At 36.8% G+C, this 17559-nt stretch overlaps 2 protein-coding genes across 5 annotated transcripts in view; one reads left to right on the forward strand and one right to left on the reverse strand.

Moving 5' to 3' along the window:
* The window catches only part of LOC140943261 (dynamin-like GTPase OPA1, mitochondrial), a 43175-nt gene extending 33377 nt beyond the window's left edge, over positions 1 to 9798 (reverse strand). Inside the window, exons 1-9 of one of the 4 annotated variants that reach the window (XM_073392354.1) lie at positions 9649 to 9798; positions 7510 to 7702; positions 4332 to 4446; positions 2508 to 2573; positions 2222 to 2307; positions 2056 to 2103; positions 1512 to 1619; positions 985 to 1071; positions 288 to 364 (exon numbers count right to left, since the gene is read on the reverse strand). In XM_073392354.1, coding sequence (XP_073248455.1) covers positions 288 to 364; positions 985 to 1071; positions 1512 to 1619; positions 2056 to 2103; positions 2222 to 2307; positions 2508 to 2573; positions 4332 to 4446; positions 7510 to 7702; positions 9649 to 9674 — 806 coding nt within the window. In that variant the 5' untranslated portion in view covers positions 9675 to 9798. Of the gene's footprint in view, positions 1 to 287; positions 365 to 984; positions 1072 to 1511; positions 1620 to 2055; positions 2104 to 2221; positions 2308 to 2507; positions 2574 to 4331; positions 4447 to 7509; positions 7844 to 9648 lie in introns of all 4 variants that reach the window. The other 3 variants (XM_073392332.1, XM_073392338.1, XM_073392346.1) reach the window with 3 other exon arrangements.
* Positions 9799 to 9918: 120 nt separating this feature from the next.
* LOC140943286 (uncharacterized) lies at positions 9919 to 17559 on the forward strand. The gene is made up of 8 exons (XM_073392366.1): positions 9919 to 10330; positions 11026 to 11086; positions 12013 to 12102; positions 12990 to 13050; positions 13647 to 13762; positions 14073 to 14175; positions 15343 to 15398; positions 16246 to 17559. Exons 1-8 carry the CDS (start codon positions 9987 to 9989, stop codon positions 16390 to 16392), a joined length of 978 nt encoding a protein of 325 aa, XP_073248467.1. The 5' UTR covers positions 9919 to 9986; the 3' UTR covers positions 16393 to 17559.

The following is a 17559-nucleotide window of genomic DNA, read 5'->3' on the forward strand; positions in this document are numbered from 1 at the left end:
CACGTTTTATGGAGGAAATAAACAAGAGACAGGAAATTTTCTTTCTCTTTCTAAACTTAAGTGGGTCCCCAAGAAATCAACTCCAGAGAAATTTACCTACATTAGACATTTTCAGTGAATTGGAATTAATGCGATAAAGTTTGAAAAACGCTAAGTCATTTTAAAAGTGATGATTTTGCTGTCGTAGCCATTGTCGATGCTAAAACTCCCTAATGACTATAGTGATGACAGCGACAGTGGTGTATCCAGAGGCAGATCAAGTCGCAAAGCCATCTCCAGCAACTGACCTTGGAAAGATTCTAGCCTGCGCAATCATCTCTAAAACACTTGTTTTACCAGCACTCTGATCACCAACTACTACAACCTGAAAAAAAGATACCACGAAAATTGCAATGAATTGTGACTAAAATTTTTAGAATTGGTGGACAAAATTATTTGCCCCCTGCCTTTCAATCAGTATTAATTTCTTTGTTTTTATTTTTTAATGAAGTTATTGAACTTGTTGTGGCCAAATATTTTACTTCAAGGCTGTTTAAACCCATCAACAATAAATGAGCTTGGGGAATGGCGCCTGAAAGGAAGGTGGAGCCAAAAATCACACCAAGCCGAATGTGTAGGGTATCCATGACAACCCTGTGAGCGGCAGCCACCAGGCACTGAAAAAACAGTGGAAACTAAGATACTTACCACACACTTACCAAGCTAAGAGGGATGGGAAGGCTGGGGGTAAAAAACTAGCGAAAAACTGCCCGATAGCGAGACATGAATGCAAAATGACTTGACATCTGAAGCCAAGCTGTAAAGCATGTGAAGCCCCTGCAGGCACCCCCCCCCCCTCCCCCTCACACACACACCAGCCCTGGGAGAAACCTCTGGCCAGCATTGTTTCGTGTTTAACTTAGCCTAAACTCCATTTAGCCACATTAAGAGATAAGGTGCAGTCGTTCCAAAGCTTACATCCATGCTCAAGCACTATAAACATACCCTTGGGAGATGATCAGTCGTGTTGTAACTTGCATCATACTCTGATAGAAGGTCCAACACATCAGAATACATGTCAATCAAAGATTTCTAAGGAAAACAATAAAATTTTGTTACACATCAAACAGTGATTTTGAAAAAGTTTCACATTCTCATTTTTCACTTCAGTCTAATCGGCAAAATATTGACTCCTTTTAAAATTATGCTGCAGTTTTAAGTTTTTTATGGGACTACATGAAAAAGACAATCCTCCATTTAAGGCTCAATGAAGAGTAAAACTGGTGATGAAAATCACATAATTACCCAAATTAAGTTTGCTCAATGTACATAAATGCAAAAAAGGGTTTTTCCTGATTAAGAAAATGAATTAGAATGGCAGACTTCCATGACAGCTTACATATTTTTATGATAGCTACATAGCTTGTATTAATTTAAAAAGCACATGACAAGATTTAAGGTAGCAAATTGTTCATCTTTCAGGATTCAGGTTTCAGGGTGTGGTCAAGGCTAGAAAGGAGATTTCAATTTACCTTAATCTTGCGTGGTGTTGGCACACTGTCACCCTTAAGAATGATGACTTGCTTTCTTAGTTCACGGTTGTCACGTTCAAGCTTTTCTATCTCTCGTTGATATCTTTGCTATATCAAGGAAAACATTGTAGACTTACTTTTATTACAGTGTAACTGTTATTATGGTTTATACATGTAGAATCAATGTAAAAGCTTGTAAATTTATTTATTACGTCAAATAACATAAATTATTATACATTGTACTCACTATCTGTCTCCTCATTGCCTAAGATCCTATAGAAAATTTTAGAAATAAGCACAACCTACATGTACAGATTAGTTAGTTATCTGCTCACAGATAACTGACTAATCTGTAGGTTGTGCGTGCAATGCATAATTTCCAACAGCAACGTCAAATTGGTTCCTTGCGATGGTGTATCAGCCAGGCTGAAGGCCAAGGCAGATAAGGCTTACCTTGACCTTGATTATTCCCAAAATATCACAAAAACCTCATCCAAAAATTGTTTAATAGATCTCAAATGTAACAAAAAATTAATTATCTTACCTGCATTTCAATTAGCTCTTCTTGAGATTTCTCCAGTCGTTCTTGCATCTGTAAAAAGGAAGAGCCAAATAATATTCTTTAACCAATGATCTAACAATACCTATAGTCATTAGATTAGAAATACAATACATTCTGCAAGTAACAGCAAAGATAGAGTTGTACGAACTTTTTCCATTGGTGTTTTTCTTGGTGTGGACAACTTCTCACCATTTTCTGCTTTAATAGCCGCTGACACCACAGGAGGGCTGACTTCTGGGACAAAGATGAAAAAGAGGTTTACTAATTTATAATGAATTCAAACCATCACTAGGCAGACACAAAGAGCAACATCATATTGCTTTCTTTAAAATAAAAGCAACTGCAAAACTACCAGTGGTCTCAAATGAGTTCAGTTTTTACATTGAAACATGCGTGAATATTCTGTAAATTATTACGAGAAAGGCTTACTGTACCTGAATTCCAAAAACTATCCACAAATTCTTTCAAATTGTCAACAAGACCACGAGTAGCTTCTGTGCCTAAAGTGTAGTTAATGTTTAAATTAATTGAAAAACAAGCAAAGCAAAAGAAAATAAACCCAAAAAAAGCCTGACAGCAAAATAATAAATAATATATTTACTTATACAAAAAGCAATAATAAGCAAAAAAGAAAAAAAAAAAAAGAAAACAACAACAAAAAATTCAGAATAAATTACATTATCATAGGTAGACAAACAAAAACAGTCAGATTATTTAGCATGCATATATTCCTTTAAAGTGAAAAAAAATATGGAAAGAAGGGTCATGTTACAGATTGTTTTGCTGTCCGAATGTTGGGGCCTGGGGCCTTCATCAGTGGAAGTATAAGTTGCACAAAAGAGCATTCAGGCAATTATTTTCTGTGATCAGGAAGGACTTTTCTTGCAAAACTTCAGGCTAAGTTTACTTTATCTCCTGTTGCCATTGCCATGCTATCTACAGTTCTGGGTCGGGTTGTTCAAAGCTGAGTTAAGATAACCTAGGGTTAGTGCGAAATTTGAATTCAGATAACAAAGCTTGAAAAGTAAATTCAGTTTAATTCTTTTTATCAAGAAGTTGATGATTGAATGCTCTTCAAAATAACAGAAAAAACTACCAAGAAAATGTTTTTGAACAAAAGAAAAAGAAACCCGGGTTAAATTTAACCCTGGGTTAAGCACTAATCGGCCTTCGAACAACTGGGCCCTGTACATCGGTGAAACTGGGTGTACATGTTCAGGTCAAAATTAAATTCAGGTTAAAATTTTGTAGCCTGGGTTGATCTTTATTTTCCTTTGTCTCATGGCCCTAATTATTCAAGGATTAGGGCTAGGAGACAAAAAAAATGAAGATTAACCAACAGTGTATGTTAAGAAATCTTAACCTGAATATAAGTTTGACCTGTAACATACACAGAGACAATGATTTGGCGAGCTTGAGGTGTTAAGAAACTTGCACTGGGTTCCCTGTTGCTAAGCATTTTAACACAGCTGGTCACTCCATCAATGATGCTTTTCCACCAAATTTTGGGGGCGGTTCCTGGAGATGCACCAGATCTTCAACCTCAGTACCAGTCAACACGGCTTTTAATTCCAACTTCTGGTTCCTTTTGCTATGCCGTACATGCACCACAAAACTTTTAAAATCATTTAATCCATGGCATATATAAACCTTGCACCAGTTCTAACATACTTGTACTTCCACCAGTGAAGCGCCAGGCCTTTTTGCCGACCACAAGGTAAACTATGGAGTTACCACTATTTCCCCATATAAGGTTTTAACCAGAAGGGTGTTCTGCTATTCTATGGATGACCATTTTTGGAAGAAATACACGGAAAATTAACTTAATCTCATAATTTTATGGGTAAACATGCCTTCTGGATGGCCAGTTTTCAATGTCTGACTGAAAGCCTGTCCCAATAGACAGTTGTACAGGTATTTTTCTTTTATTGGAACCACAAAAATCAAGAACCTTTAAATACCCATCTACACTCTGGTCTACTATGTATAATAAAGTAAGTTTGAAGTTTGGGTATCATCAAAAATAGTTCTTTTTCTGGATTTCTCTACTATGTACTTGGTTTAGATAGCTTTGTCTGGTGTGTACTACAGCTGTATAGCTAGTAAAGTAAATGCAACACATGATACTTAAAAACTAGTAAGATACATGTAGTACTACAGTAAGGTAACATATGACATGGGTTTTAGTATAGGATAGTACGTAACGGATTCCTTTGATTTTCAGTTATTTATATTGTCATCTTAAATAAATGCCGTACCTCCTGCAAAAGTGTTGGAAAAATCTGGCAAACTGTCTCTTAATTCTTTTAGCCAACTAAATTCTGGTAAAGCTTCTTGAAATCGCAGCCATTTGTCCTTCCATGAATCATATGTCTGAAGAAAATGATGCCAATAATTATTATCTGAGCAATTTGATATTATCTCAATCAACTGAAAAAACAGTATTAACCATTATTTAGTCTTTTTATCATTTTTGAGCTATTTTGAAAAAATAGCTCATATGTCAGTGGTGTGAGCGTATGTATCTTTGTGGCTTTGTATCTTTGTGGCTTTGTATGTTGGGATGTTTGTTGCAAGAGCCAATTAGGTTGAAGGTACAATGAGTTGATGCTTACAAACCAATGAGATCTTGGCATCTATTTAAACATGGCATTGGTAAAGGTCGAACAAGGGCACTTTGAGACCGCCATCTTGATCCTTCACAATTTTTTCGTCTTTTATTGTGGGTACAGGTGTTTGGAAGCATTACATAAAATATCTTCATGATTTAAACGCTGTGAACAGTGATGCAGCTGTTTAAGGGTTCATATTTAAGTGTGGATGCTGCTTCGAGGCATTTCTGACCTAATTCAGCTATCGGTACAACGCACGTCAGTGTGAGTTCTGTTTCACCTGCTACAACTGGGTAGAGTATAAAAGATCATATATTTTCAAATCTCTTCCAATGAAGCCAAAATTGATATTTAGATATAGACTTTAATTCGAAAGTATGCGCCCTATAAAATGTGGTTTTAGAAGTTTAAAAGGCAGCTTATTTTTTTGAAAGCTGTATCGAGTATTGTTAATCCTGTAAACAAGCTTTAAAAATATTATTTTCTCGGTTACAAAGTTCAACCGACCTTTTTCGTTCTATTTAGTAAAGATACGTAACTTAAGTAGAAACAGTGGCGTTAGGAAATAAAATTGGAGGAAGCCAGCTGACACAATAATCATGATATAAGTAGAAATATATTTCGGCAGTTTGATAATTTTCTTGGAAGTTAATAAATGTTAGGCTATCAACCTTGACCTTGTATGAAACATAATTTCATTGCCGATGTTGTAATAAAGCCGAGGTGATTTCTTAAAATTGTTTAAGAAAATTTTGTAGTAAAACAATTTGCCTCTTTTTTACGTACGAATTGTGAAAGCGCCAAAGACCAACATCGTCAGATGCAAATTGTGTTCATGAGTTATTTTTATAATTCTGTTTACTAGATTACTGTGTGATAACTCGAATTCCCTCACGTACGAACCACGAAAGGGGGCAAAGTCCAACACTTTCACGTGCCAGCTGTGTGACTGTACATCACATGCAGATTGGCTTTTCACAATAATAATAGTAACTTGGACGTATGAAGACCTGTTTCATTTAGTAACCAATGCCTTAAAAAAGGCTCTTGTCTTTTAAGAAGCAATAGCTTTTAAAATATGACGAAATAAGTTGTCGGAGTTAAAGACTGTTTCACAAATGTTAATAAATGTTAGGTTATCAACCTTGACGTTGCATGAAACATAATTTAATTGCAGATGTTATAATGAAGCCGAGGTGATTTCTTAAAATCGTTTGACAAAATTTTGTAGTAAAGAATTTGCCTTTTTTTAACGTACGAATTGTAAAAGGGCGAAAGACCAACATCTTCACGTGCAAATTGTGTGCGTGAGTTATTTTTATAATTCTGTTTACTCAGCTAGTTTACTGTGTGATAACTCGAATTCCCTCACGTACGAACAACGAAAGGGGGCAAAGTCCAACACTTTCACATGCCAGCTGTGTGATTGTACATCTCATGCAGATTGGCTTTTCACAATGATAAATAGTAACTTGGACGTATGAAGATCTGTTTCGTTTTGTAACCAATGCCTTAAAAAAGGCTCTTGTCTTTTGAGAAGCAATAGCTTTTAAAACATGAAGAAATAAGTTGTCGGAGTTAAAGACTGTTTCACTGAGCAGAATTGCACGTGAAAACCTCGTGAATTATGATGATGCAATCATCTACCACAATGATAAAAATCCTGGTATTTCGTAACTATTCAGTATTCGATGAGTCACATTTTGGCTTAAGAAACTCCGAGGAAACCTTCGAGTTTTCTTTCTAATCAACGTTTGGTGAGTAGAAATTTATTTCACTTTAACGATTTGTTTAACTTGCACCAGATGTAACAGGGAAAGACAGAGGAAAGTGAATATATAGCTTGAGGATCGACTCAGCTGAGCGTTTCGCGTTTTCATTTATGTACCGCAATACGCAATTTCGCACAAAAACCCAAGCTACATTTAGGATGAAAGAGGTAGATTCATCACTCTTGGTAAAGTTAAACAGAAACATTAAAGTTACACTGAAGCATTCAAAATAGCTCATGCACGTTTAACGTGCCTATGTTTAATTACCTACCTGCTCATTACAGTGCACCTCAAAATAATAAGCAACCACACAATGCATTTTGGAAAAGATTATTGTAAGCTAGAAAATAAATTGCATTCTAAGTACGGAGTAAGTAGTGTAAACCTAGCATGCTTCAAAATTGACCTCGCAGCAAGTTTCATACATGTAGTGACATTGTATTATTTACATTAAAATAATAGTTTTTTAAGGTATAATAACACTTTAAATAAGTCTATTAAAACACAGTGCATATATGTCTGGGTTGTGTTTTCTGCATGACGTGTATATATAGAGGATATTACACAGTGGCGTGAAGATATGAATTTTACTTTCGAGTGGCAAAACAATATTAATTTTTACGAATCTTCAAGCCACCGTGTAATGTTCTTTTTATTATATAGACAAAAAGACATCAATAAAATAATAGATTTTTATTCGCCAAAAAGTAATTGTGACGGCTCAAATTTACAGTACAACGATATAAGACATTGTTCACAATAATCTTGAGAAATAACACTGAGCTGAATAGGGCTGTACATTGACAAAATATAAGCAAAGCTTTGAAAAATGTGAAATTAAAATTCGAAGGATGCAAGACGCCTACAAATTTTGGAGGGAAATTACCGAAATTACGTCATCGATAAACTCACGTGTGAGATTATGGAAAATAAACCACTCGGGTTCCGGATGTAGTTTTTATGAATTTTACGAGTGGTATATTTTCCAGTAAAACACTCATGTCTATATAATAAAAAGAGAAAATTAAACTACATCTCAAAATAAAACTTACCACTTTAGCAGCAACACCACCAGCCCCAGCAGCTCCAAGAAGAAAATATCTAAGTCTTGCTACCCGCATTACTGCCCGAACAATATTGGTAGTGAACATTCGCTCACTATACATATTCTTGTTAATGAGTATCCGAGTAACACCAGGAAATACTCCATGTGGTGTCTTGGTGAATGTTCTAATGTTCCTTTGTCTAAGAAATAATAAACTGTGAATATGACATCTTTGAAAAATGGGTTTGGAGCTTGCTGAGAACGAAAGGGATGATTTTCTAGGGATCCAATTGCCAGCTTTCTCCACTGCATTTCTCCTTAGACAGTGTTCACAGTGAGGGCTGCAATTCAACAAATGTTCAGACATACGTCAGACAGATACAAAAAAAAGGAATACACACAACATGCACACAAGCACTCATAGCTTGAGGAAATACAAACAGAGGAAACTGAACTCAGCTGGCTATAAGAATTCTCTCTCAAATTAAGACAGTTTCCAACAAAGCTGCCACAATTGCTTCATTCTTAAAAAACATAGTTACCAAATTTATAAATATTTCTCGAGGACAACATTATTTTTGATTTATTAGAGTGGGGCTTTAAGTATTTAAATCAATTAATTTAATTAACAATTGACACTGGGATCAACACAAAGGTAAAAATGTTATGACCCTTTTTTGCCATCATAGAGAAATCCCTGGTGGGGGAGGGAGGGGGGTACTTCTAGGAATTCTTGGTGGGGGTGTGCCACCTGGCTCTCCATATCCTGACCCTACTTCAGACCAAAAAATGCCATTTTTCACACCCATTTTCAGACCTGGCCTCTAAGAAATTATGTCATCATTACTTAGATAAGAATGCCAACAAGAAAGATTTCTTAAAATCCATTTCGAATTCCCATGTTTCTTTTTCTTTCTTATTCATTTGAAATTGAAATGACAGATACAATCATACATTCCGGTGTTTCTTTGTAAACCATACCTGTTCTCAGACCAAAACGGTGCAAAAACCGTACCCTTTGGGGCAGCACATACCTATATGGCTTACATAAAGGAGAGAAATGTACCTCCAGTTTCAAACACTTTGAAAATCAGCCCCTCCACCAACTCTAACCTTCAAGCTCCCAGTACTATTTTTGGCAACCATCCCTCAGCAGTGCTGTCAACTCTCCTGGATAATCTGGGAGACTCCAGATTTGGACAGTATCTCCAAGTCTCCAGATTAGAGAATAAAAAGCTCCACAATAATCGCCGAAGTTTGCCATTTCTTCAGTAGACTTGACTTTCCAACAAGAAGATTTTCACTATAATTTTTGCATTTTTTGAGCTGTTTTTAATGTTAACATTGAACATTTCCTCATCAACTGTGGTATGCCACTGTAATATAATAATCTGATTGGTTTTCATGCGTTTAGTGTTATTGCAAAATTGAAACGATCAGAGTCATCAAGTATTTTTTGCACAAATGACATCATGTGCCATGCGTTACGACATCATTTATCTTCCCTTCCCAATCAATTCTCAATACTTGAAGACATGGGGAAGGGGGGGGGGGGGAGTGACAGCCCCGCCTGAGGGATTGTTTTTGTAAATTGCTGTCTTATACAAACAAACAATCCAACCTTGTATTTGAATTATCTCAACAAATTTTTGAGAACAATTATTGTGATATTTTTATAGGCTTTACATAGAGTTACAGTCTCTGTGCTCTGTGATTGGCATAAAACTTTTATTAAACTTATTATCAATTTTAAAATTTTATGTTCCTACTTTCTTATATTTTCTCGCCAGAGGTTAGGGGATTCGTTTATTAATCTCAATATAATACGTCAAGCTTTCATCAAAGTAACCATAAGCAGAATTATTAAAATCAGCGAGTTTAATGAGCTAATATTGCCTTGTGAAAAGTAGACGCCTGTACAAACTTAGTGTACTGTCAATCAAAGCACGTCATCGAGAATGATCTGACAGCACTGACAATGTTCACAGAAAAAGGGCCAATTTTAGTCTTCTTGCCATATGAATGAAACAAGTCATCCATCACATCTTTTTGTAAACACAGCCTCGGCCCACCTCGTTAAAATATCATCGCAATGATGACCTTTGGGATCAAGCAAGAAAAAGGGTTTATTTCGCACTTCACTCACCTGAAAACACCTACAGCTCTCAGCATTTTGGTGTCTAATTAATTGACAAAGCGATCATTATGTTTTCAATAAATGAGCAAACTTCATCATCTTGTGAAGAGTGAAAACCCCGAGGAAATTTCAACCAACACATCCGCCATATTTGAGAATGAAAGTGAAGCACGAAGAGCATAGTGGGAGTCCTGTCACCAGTCCACTGCTCGATCTTCGCCTGGAAGAAAATTTTGGACGTGACATTTTGCATTGCGTACCTGCTGTGTACGGTGATGGCTGCAGCAGAAGTGATGCCAGGTTTTGCAAGTTTTTAGGTTTTCTTGCTCCAATTTTAAAACCTCCACATGGATGCAAACACAAGAACTCCTCTTCTCAGAGATCGCGAGATGATTTATACGGTAGACGAAAGGGATCGTGAAGACAGTAGTCGAGTTAGCACTGCGGACTCGCAATTGACAGCTCTCGCAGAAGAGCTCGGCATGAAAGCAGATGCTTTGAGCGGTGCAAGTTCTGAAAGAGACAAAGATGGTGTCTCAAGCAGAAGGAGAAATGGACCCGCTGAAGCAGTGGTTACGATCACTCGTGAACAACTTGAGGAACTGCAAACAGCGTTAGAAACAACAAGTGACTTGATAAGACAGGTTGGAATGAACTCTGTGGAATTCGACGCGTTAAATAGACGAAGAAGGTGATCAGTTGTTTTTTGTGCAATCCCGTGGGGTTTTACACGGTTTATATGCGGGCAATCGGGTGATAATTTCATCTCAAACTGTCTTTGTTTGTACATGTACGTGCCAAAGGGGAATTTTCGAAAAGTAAACAATTACTTGGCGATCGGAGGTAAAGTTCTCGACAGGCTTAAGTTAAGCTTAAAACTCACATGAATTGCGTGCATATGAGCCAGAAACTGTTTAGCTTGAATCTTGACTGAAATTCCTCGTTGATCAGATACACCATTGTTGTACTAGCTGTAGTCATCAACATTTGAGTACACGATATTTTACTTTACAAGAGCGCCAAAGGGTCACTAGACTGTCATGAATAATATATTAGGGACCTACAGACTGGACTATGAGTACGAGATTCAAACCAGTTTCATGTGCCCTAAATGAATACTTGTCAGAGCAATTTTATCTCTTATGTTTGTTAATATTCTGGTTAGCCAGAGGACAGAGCAAAACTGTTTGGAAAGTGCTTTAAGGTTGGTTGGCTTCCGTTCTGACTACTTACTCCCCCACTTGATAGAAATCTCGCCTCTCAAGTTTTGATTTCACCCACTCAATTAACAAGGAAAAGTCTTTTTTTGGCTATGGTCTCTCTCTCTCTCTTCCTAATTAGCATACATGTACCTTTCATCCTAATGCCACTGGATTCTGTTTAAAGGCATTACAAGATACCAAAATGCATCACAAGGAATCTATTACTCTTGACAGTCTTTTGGCAGGTGAGTATACTGTTCAAATCAATATCACACTCATACATGTATGATAACATTGTGATGGTGGTTGTTGGTTATGATCTCTTAGTGGTGCCAGACTTACCTTAAATTATGTGCACAACCTACATCCCATAAAAATTGGAATGGCTCTATGGACTTAGTCTGGAATGGCATACAGTGTAAATGGAGACCGATTTAACACTGATACTCTGGGGCACTGTTTTTGTAATACAGTGTATGTGACTAGTGCTAAATACTATTTCGTGTAGTTCTATGATGGCAGTCATGGGCTGCTGCTTGCTATCAACATTACTGACCTCTTCCAGAATACCTAGACATTGCCTTACAGCATGTTTAACAAGAAACATATACTTATAATTGTAACTAGAATACAGTAAAAACCCGCGTGTAAGAACCTACATTTTTCCAAGTTTGGCAAAACAGGTTCTTATATTTGGGGGTAGTTATTGGCAATTTAGGCTAAAGTAGGTTCTTAGTTAGGTTCGTAAGTTTTCATTAGAAACCATTCCTGTACAAGCAGAAAAAATAGGTTTGGTCCTTTATGATACAGCATTTATTTATAACTGTTTTGTCATGAGCCTTTTGCAAGACTAACAGTATTTACTAGAAGTGAAGAAATGCACCTGACTAATGTTTCAAATGGCTGAACTTCAAGGAACACAAGGTCCAAAGAAAACAAACAATTACAGACTTCACTTCACAAAGTCACCAAAGTTATACTTCTTAGTGAAAAATGCTTATGAAAATATCCCATAACTCACATATAAGAACCTAATAAATTTTGCTTGGCTAAACAGGTTCTTATATTTTGGGGTATAAAAATGGGAATTTCTGCCAGCAGGTTCTTAAACCGCTAGGTTCTTGTTCATTTACAGGCTGTAGAAACAAGAGTTATTTTCTTTCCTCTGCAGGTTCTAAACATTGCAGCTGTCAGTGTTGTCGAGGCATTTGAAAGTCGGTCAAGTAAAGACAAGCAAGAAGAGACAAGCATCTTCCTAGCAGTAAGGACATAAAAGGATACACTTCTTATAAACTGAGAGTGAGGTCATTACAGGGAAATCTCAGACCCAGGCCTTGACGTACATGCATTGACTAAGCGATAGCAAGAGGTCATTCAAGGTCGTGTTCACTGAACCAAAACGAACCTAGGGATGCGATGGAAACCGCAACACATAGTTTCTTTGACAATGAGAAATTTTGGACTGGAGCCTGCAAGTAAAAACCAACTTAGTTAAACACAGATTGTGTATGCCTTGGACACCTCACTAGTAATGCCCCATTACAGAAACAAGCCCATTGGAAAACATCGCCTGTGAAAAGTGGGGTACCCATTAGACTTTGCGAGTGTAAATGAGGTTTCAAAGGTTACCGCCGTTTTCGGCCTCTTATGAACTTTATAGCGACTAACTGTTCTCACACTTTCAACAGACAATGCAGAAACAATAGGAGTAGGGTGCCATTGTTTTAAGTGTTAGAATGTCTTTGTCATCGCTACAGAGAAGAAAACATTTATGCAACCAGAAGCATTTTCTTTTATGTGCACTAACATTAAATTCTGCGAAATACAGTAGTCTTGTGCAAATCAACTCGATGGCAAAACTGGGGATTTCTTGATTGACACTCTTTCTTTGTCCTCTTTCACTCATTTGCATTTTCACAATCAATGTTTTTCAATGAGCATGACTTTCTGTAATGTGGTCATCAAGAAAATGATGCCCGTTTAGCAACCAATCAGAGTGAGCATACTATAATAATAAGTAGCCATATAATAATAAACAATTATGGAGAGATCAAAAAACATTATTACAAATAATATTGTGGCATCAGTTTCTAAACTGCATTTAACTTTTTTATTAATTTTGTTTTGTTATACAATCTTGGTCCACAGAGTGTTATTGTCATTGTGGTGTTTCAGGCACTAAATCTGATTTTGGTTGCATTTACAACAAGTAAGTGAAGATGGCATAGACTAATATCAATTTCGGCCTCCTCCTAACAATATCATTACAATCATCATCAAGAGAAATAGGTTATGAAAATTAAGTGATCACCAAGATGAAAATGTATTGATCTTTTTTCAAATTCTTAACTATTTCGTCAAGGAATATACGGAGATCAGACTGAATAATAATGTCTGTACATACTGAGGCTGAAAAGGTTAATGAGTTTGGATGCTCTTGGTCAAACTCTGTACGATAACATGCTCATTAGTAATCAGTTGATTTTTTCGAAAAAGTTCAACTGAAGATTGTGATGAATTTAAGCGGATAAACATCTCTTCAAAATACAATGTACTATGCCAGATATTAAATTATTTTTTGTTGATTATTAGATTATTAATTATAATCATAAATTATTAAATCATTGCTAACTAGTACAAAAAAACTGCTTCTGGTAGTATGATCTGCTAAAGCTGAAAGAAAACCAAAAGCAAAAGCACTTGTGTATGCACAATGATCCACTTAACAGTTGATCAAAAATAGTGTTGGTTGATGATAATTATTCCACAGTTTGGCCAATGAAGTTTCTGCTTTTTTTATTGCAGTTAAACTGACAAAGCAAATGATGCATCAAACCATAACCAAGTCATTCCTTGGGCAGTCATTTCTTTCCACAACACTACTGTATGCTGGTTTATACACGCTGGTCTACAAAATTGATGTAAGTACTTTGAAAACCCAGTATGGACTCGTTTAGAGGCCAGATAAAGCCTGGGCTAAGCCCAGATTAGTCTTCTTTAGGTATTGCTGTTCCTAATTTTCTGACTAGTATCCCCTCTTCTGTTTATCGGAGGTTGAGCTGAGCTCTTATTCAGCCAACGATCATCTCTTTGTGTTCCCAGTCATTATCATTACTATTTACCTCATTAATACGATTAGGTGTAACTGGGTTGGCAAATGTTTGGTGGTTTTGTTTGGTAGAACTTGTGTTCTTTGGTCTTGAAGTAGCTGTTTTTTCCTTCCCCTCTTAGAAAACTGCATTTGATAATATATCAGGAGACAATGCTGCCCTAAAAACACCACTAATGTTTTTCAAAATGGTTTTCTTCTCCATTTCCACTGGGACACTCTGTGGTAAGTTTACTTGAGGTAGTACCAGGTAGGCTAAGAGAGGTTGTTTCTACTTGGCCTATTACGGTTTGGGTAAACGATGAAAAAATCTACTTTATTTAAGTGTGAATGTATTTTAGCACAGAAAGTACTACCAACTGCAGAGGGGTCCACCATAGTCATCTGAACCATCCATGGGATCATTATACATTTTCTGGGAAACTGCCCACCTACCCCTCCCCAAAGCCAACAGCTTGCCCTAAGTGGGAAGTAAGTGATAATGTTGACTTAGGGGAGGGGTGGGTGGTCAGTTTAAGACTTGGAGTATTGGCCCAGACCTGGGAATAAAACTTACGACCTACCACTCTTTGGGCCAGCGTGCTACTGACTTATCTAACCATTCCACTTGTAAGGTGGTCATGTCTGTTATGTGATGTATTCTCTCCTGGACATGTTTTCCCAAACATATGTAATGAAATTTATCTCATCTAATTCTAACTTTTTCAGCTTTAATAGTGTTTTCAGGTTATGTTCACACTTCACACTCCACACTTACCAGACAACTTTTTGTGCTGACATGAAAAGACATCCAGCACAGTGCGAATGGTAACAGCACTGAACTGGAAACAAGTTGTTCACACACATCAAACATCTTACCAAAGCACAGTGTTTGTACAGAGTCTTGAATTCTTGAAAAAGTCTTGATATTTGCCCAGCTATTTTCCAGACATGGAAAACGTATGGAAAATACAGATACCTTAAGTCTGGAATAATGGTAAAAAGTCTTGGATCTAAAATCTGTATTAACCTACCAAATCCTAATCCTCAATTCTGAATATTTACCTCCATCTTTAGTGGGTTTCAGTCCTTTCTCCTACTCATTTATGTTGGCTAAACGTAGTACAAAAAAAAAACTGCAACAAGGAATGGCATAAACATATCTGATATGTGTGAACATATGCCGTATCCGATATGGTTTCATGTCAGCCCAAGAGCTATCCAGTACAGACTGAACATGGCCTTTATGTTATGTTAGAGTTTCCTAATAATCCTTCTGTAGTGCTCTTTACCTGTATGTTTAACTCTTGCTTGGTAAATATCCTGTAACAGACTCTGGTGTGTTTTGTATTTTTGGTTGTTGTAACCGAGAAGGTGATTAATTCTGACATCTATCTAACTGACCGTTTGCAGGACTCGCCTCTGTGGTTCCAGTTCTGTGGCCTGCACAGCTTATTGCTTCGACACAGGTGTTGTGATTGGTTAACTTTGTATTACAGTACTTACTGGAGAGCTAAAGTGTGAGGGGAGGGAAGGGGAGGGGAGGGGAGGGAGGAATAAAATATTTTGATTCTTATTGTCTTCTGCCCCCCTCCCCCACCACACACCTTGCAGGCTCTCTTGATTTTTTAATTTAATTTTTAATTCTTATCTTAAAAGATAAAGTTATGCAAAGGCCAAAAGTAGCTCACTCGCCAAGACCTTGTAGCCACTCCCGGGAATTGCATAGTGCGACACGCTTGGTTTTAGCATCAGAAACATGCGACGAAACATTTGGCAATCAGCATGTAAAACTGGAGAAGTAATAGTTTAACAACTATCTGTGGTTTATCTTAGTTTATTTATTCGCTTGTCAGATTACTTTGATTCTTGCGCTATATATTTTTGAAAGCTTGATTTCCAGCCCCCCAACCTCGTGCAGAAAATGGGACCTCCCCTTCCATTTTCTAAGGTAAAACCCTCAGGACGAGGTTATCTGCCACCCTCTCAGGTCAGGGGCCCATTTCTCGAAAGACCCGGAAACTTTTCGGGCCCGAAGGCAATAGAATCAAAACCTGTTGAATATTAGCACAGTTCCTAGCCCACAAACTGCTCCAAATTGTTTCGATAATTGATAGTTCCATTTTTTTATTTTCAAAATTATTGAAACTTTGATCTTGAATGCAAACACAAAACAGCTTTCTGGGCGCGGAAAGTTACTGGGACTTTGGAGAAACAGGCCGAAGGTCTTGTTAGCGCAGGCTCCCTGCCCAAACAGCGGCAGGTAATCAAACCCACCCCCCTCCTCCCTAATTTTTTTCTTGTTGTCTTTTTCAGATGTTATTGAGTTACGTGTACTTTGCATCTGTGCTGTATATGGCTGTTCAACCTCACAAGTCAGATTTAAAATGGAGAATTATCAGTAGAAGTTTGAACAGTTCGCAGGGAAATTACCGCAGCATAAATCCACAGCGAGTGGTCTGATAATTTAACCTGCAAGATTGGTCAGTAACCCTTTAAGGCCTAATATAAAAAATTGAATACTCATTTGTTGCCCCTATTTATTTCCTACAGAAGTAGTGGGGAGAAGTTGATAAAATGTCAAGCAATTTCATCTTGTGTGATCATGTCCCTAATTCTCATGACCACTCTGTTTTACAAAACATTGATATCACAAGGAGAAATTTGATGCTGATCACTCTTAGAGCTTTAAGGGTTAATGATTACATCTGTGAAACACCAGAAAACTGTTAGGACTATCGAAATGTATTCCTGAAGAGGTTATATTTGAATCTTCACACTACAAGATTTGGGCCACAGATTGAAAAGTTATGACCTGCCCTTAAATATCTGCCAGAACTCTCTTTTTTTCCCTGTCGCACTAATGCCACTGAGGTTTAACCAACGATAACCGTTAATTGAACGGCAAAAACCCGTACGACATTCAGGAATGGTACTTGTATTAGAAGAGATTTTTATAATATCTTAAACATGTTACATCGTGTTCATTGCAACCTGGTTTCATGTCGTTTTTTTCTTAAGTGTCTGGGGTATGTTTGGCAATGGTTGCCACACCACGTCTGTAAATCAAAGAACTTTTAAAAAAACAGGCATCAATGGTTACTTTTTAAGTACTTTTAACTTTAGCTAAGGACTCTGTACACCTCCTCGGATCGGAATATCGTATCCCACGATTAATAGATTTTTAATCGTAAAAAAAAACTATTAAAAAGTGAAGTTGATTCAAAAACGTTAGTGAGACGTAAGAGCGTATATATAATTGTTACAGGTCAAAATTAAATTCAGATTAAAATCTTTAAACCTACTTTGATACTCAATTTTCTTTGTCTCCTAGGCCAAATTATTCATGATGAATTAGGGCTAGAAGATAAAATATTAAAAATTATAACCTGGATTCAATTTTGACCTGTAACATATACAGTATAGGGAAACATGATGAAAAAGTTACAAAATGAAAATTTCGTAAACAATTTTTTATAGACTTACACTGAAAATATCGCATAATGCAGTCATACATGTACTTTTGATAACTATATTATTTCAAATTATGTAATGATATCTTTATTTTCGAAGAGATTTTGGTAATATAAGAAATGAAAAAATCGTAATAAAAAGAAAGCCTACTGACTC

This window comes from Porites lutea, chromosome 1, assembly GCF_958299795.1.
Source record: "Porites lutea chromosome 1, jaPorLute2.1, whole genome shotgun sequence".
Taxonomy (NCBI): domain Eukaryota; kingdom Metazoa; phylum Cnidaria; class Anthozoa; order Scleractinia; family Poritidae; genus Porites; species Porites lutea.

Coding starts and splice junctions, on each gene's coding strand:
- LOC140943286 (XM_073392366.1), top strand. CDS start 9,987: ATGGATGCAAACACAAGAACTCCTCTTCTCAGAGATCGCGAGATGATT. Junction 10,331..11,025: donor GCGTTAAATAGACGAAGAAG/GTGATCAGTTGT, acceptor TTCTGTTTAAAG/GCATTACAAGATACCAAAAT. Junction 14,176..15,342: donor TTCCACTGGGACACTCTGTG/GTAAGTTTACTT, acceptor GACCGTTTGCAG/GACTCGCCTCTGTGGTTCCA.